This window comes from Drosophila elegans, unplaced genomic scaffold, assembly GCF_018152505.1.
Source record: "Drosophila elegans isolate 14027-0461.03 unplaced genomic scaffold, ASM1815250v1 contig_197, whole genome shotgun sequence".
Classification (NCBI taxonomy): domain Eukaryota; kingdom Metazoa; phylum Arthropoda; class Insecta; order Diptera; family Drosophilidae; genus Drosophila; species Drosophila elegans.
Window position 1 is genome coordinate 286,848 of NW_024545565.1, and position 1,623 is coordinate 288,470.

Genomic DNA, 1,623 nt, shown 5'->3' on the forward strand with positions numbered 1-1,623 from the left:
ATTATATCATAAAAAAATGTTGCTCTTTTCAATATAAAAAGGCCAATAAAACCCCATCTCTCCACTTTATTGTTGTTTCACTCGCATTTATTGGTATGATTATGGAGGTACCAGATTTTGGTTAACTATTTTGGTCCTAATAAGAACGATAAAAAAGTGCATTTACTTAGGTTTTATGGCATGGGCTATTTTAAAGGTTAGTAGATACAAATACCTTTAACCAATAACTCGAACTAAGCTTTTGAATACTATTTATTTATTGGCGCAGGCCGAGGCATGCACTAGCACATACATATTTCCTCACACTGACAACAAAAGGTACATTTGGAATTGTTAGTTCGCAATTACTCTGCTATTCATGTAAAATTGTTGTGCGGAGAGCAGCAACGTCAACACGTAGATACATGCTGCAATCCAGCAATTGTAGGCGTTCTGAAATCGGAAAACAAGTAAAAGTGAAATATTTCGCAAAGTTAAACTTTCAGGGTTTTTAAGTGTATGACTTACCTGATTGTACGCTCTATTTGCAGCTGCATAAAACTCCTCCAAGGAATTGTACCTCTCTTCTAGGGGTAAATCCTCAATAAGAGCCACGCTATTAATGTAGAAGAATAGACCCATAAGAACCTTAAAGATAAGAAATAAGTTTTTAGTTTTTACCTTACTAAACAATTGAAACCTTGTGACCGTCACGTTCATATATGTGCGGTGTACATACTCACCAATTGGACAATACCCCAAACGGAGATGATCAGACCGCAAAGCGACAACTTAGGACCACAGATTTTCATTTTTCGTCGTTTTAAAATTAAATAAACTTATTTGAGTACAAGCAAATTTAAATTGTGACGATAATTTTACTAGAGTAGAACCAAATCAGCGATTGGTCAGGTGAATATATCATGTGATCAAATTTCTGTGTGGCCGTCGGCGATATAATCATTTAAAACTGCGGTAGAAACCAAATTCATATACATAGACTGAATTTAATAACCAATGTGCGTCAAAATATCGACGGTGACTTAGCAATGATTGGGGAACAAAAGATATTGAAACACGCGGCCTTCTTTTAATTTTTTTGTTTCTTATGTCCTCTTTCCACATAGTCCATCCGTTGGAAACGGTTGGAATATTTGACAAATGTGAAACTCCGATTTCCACAGAGCACCTTTCGATTTCAGCTGATCTGAACAGCTCTGGCTCAACCATATTTGTTTATGTTTAGACGAGCTACATCTGTTAAGATCAGCTTAAATCGGAAGGTTAAAGGTGGCTGTGCTCTGTAGAAACCGGAGTTTCCTTATTTTCAAAAATCCCAACGGTTTTTCAGGAATGGACTGCATGGAAAAAAGGTATGCACCGCTGAAACATCGGCTAACTATCGCATAAATAAGTCCGTCAAAGTCAGTCAAATTTTAACAGCGGACTAACTGGGACATTTTTGGAACTATCTATGTGGAAATACGCTATTAGGCACGTATTTTAAAAAGTGTAAGTACTTAATTATTAAGAAACGAAAGATCTAACAATATATTAAGTTGTCAAAAAAGTAGTGCGGTATTTTCGCTAGTTGGCGCTGAAAGCGCGTAGTTCTTGTTTTATTGTCTTGTTTTCTTGGTTTAT

At 36.1% G+C, this 1,623-nt stretch overlaps 1 protein-coding gene across 1 annotated transcript; it reads right to left on the reverse strand.

Moving 5' to 3' along the window:
• Positions 1–234: 234 nt before the first annotated feature.
• LOC108134654 (ribonuclease kappa) lies at positions 235–922 on the reverse strand. Its single transcript, XM_017255047.2, has 3 exons — positions 723–922; positions 508–627; positions 235–432 (listed from the first exon to the last, which is right to left on the reverse strand). Exons 1-3 carry the CDS (start codon positions 789–791, stop codon positions 334–336), a joined length of 288 nt encoding a protein of 95 aa, XP_017110536.1. The 5' UTR covers positions 792–922; the 3' UTR covers positions 235–333.
• Between the last annotated feature and the right edge of the window lie 701 nt (positions 923–1,623).

Excerpts from the sequence above, each read along its gene's own strand:
- LOC108134654 (XM_017255047.2), bottom strand. The coding sequence starts at position 791 with ATGAAAATCTGTGGTCCTAAGTTGTCGCTTTGCGGTCTGATCATCTCC. Across the intron at positions 628-722 it reads TTTGGGGTATTGTCCAATTG|GTTCTTATGGGTCTATTCTT; the intron begins GTGAGTATGTAC and ends CTTATCTTTAAG. Across the intron at positions 433-507 it reads CAAATAGAGCGTACAATCAG|AACGCCTACAATTGCTGGAT; the intron begins GTAAGTCATACA and ends TTCCGATTTCAG.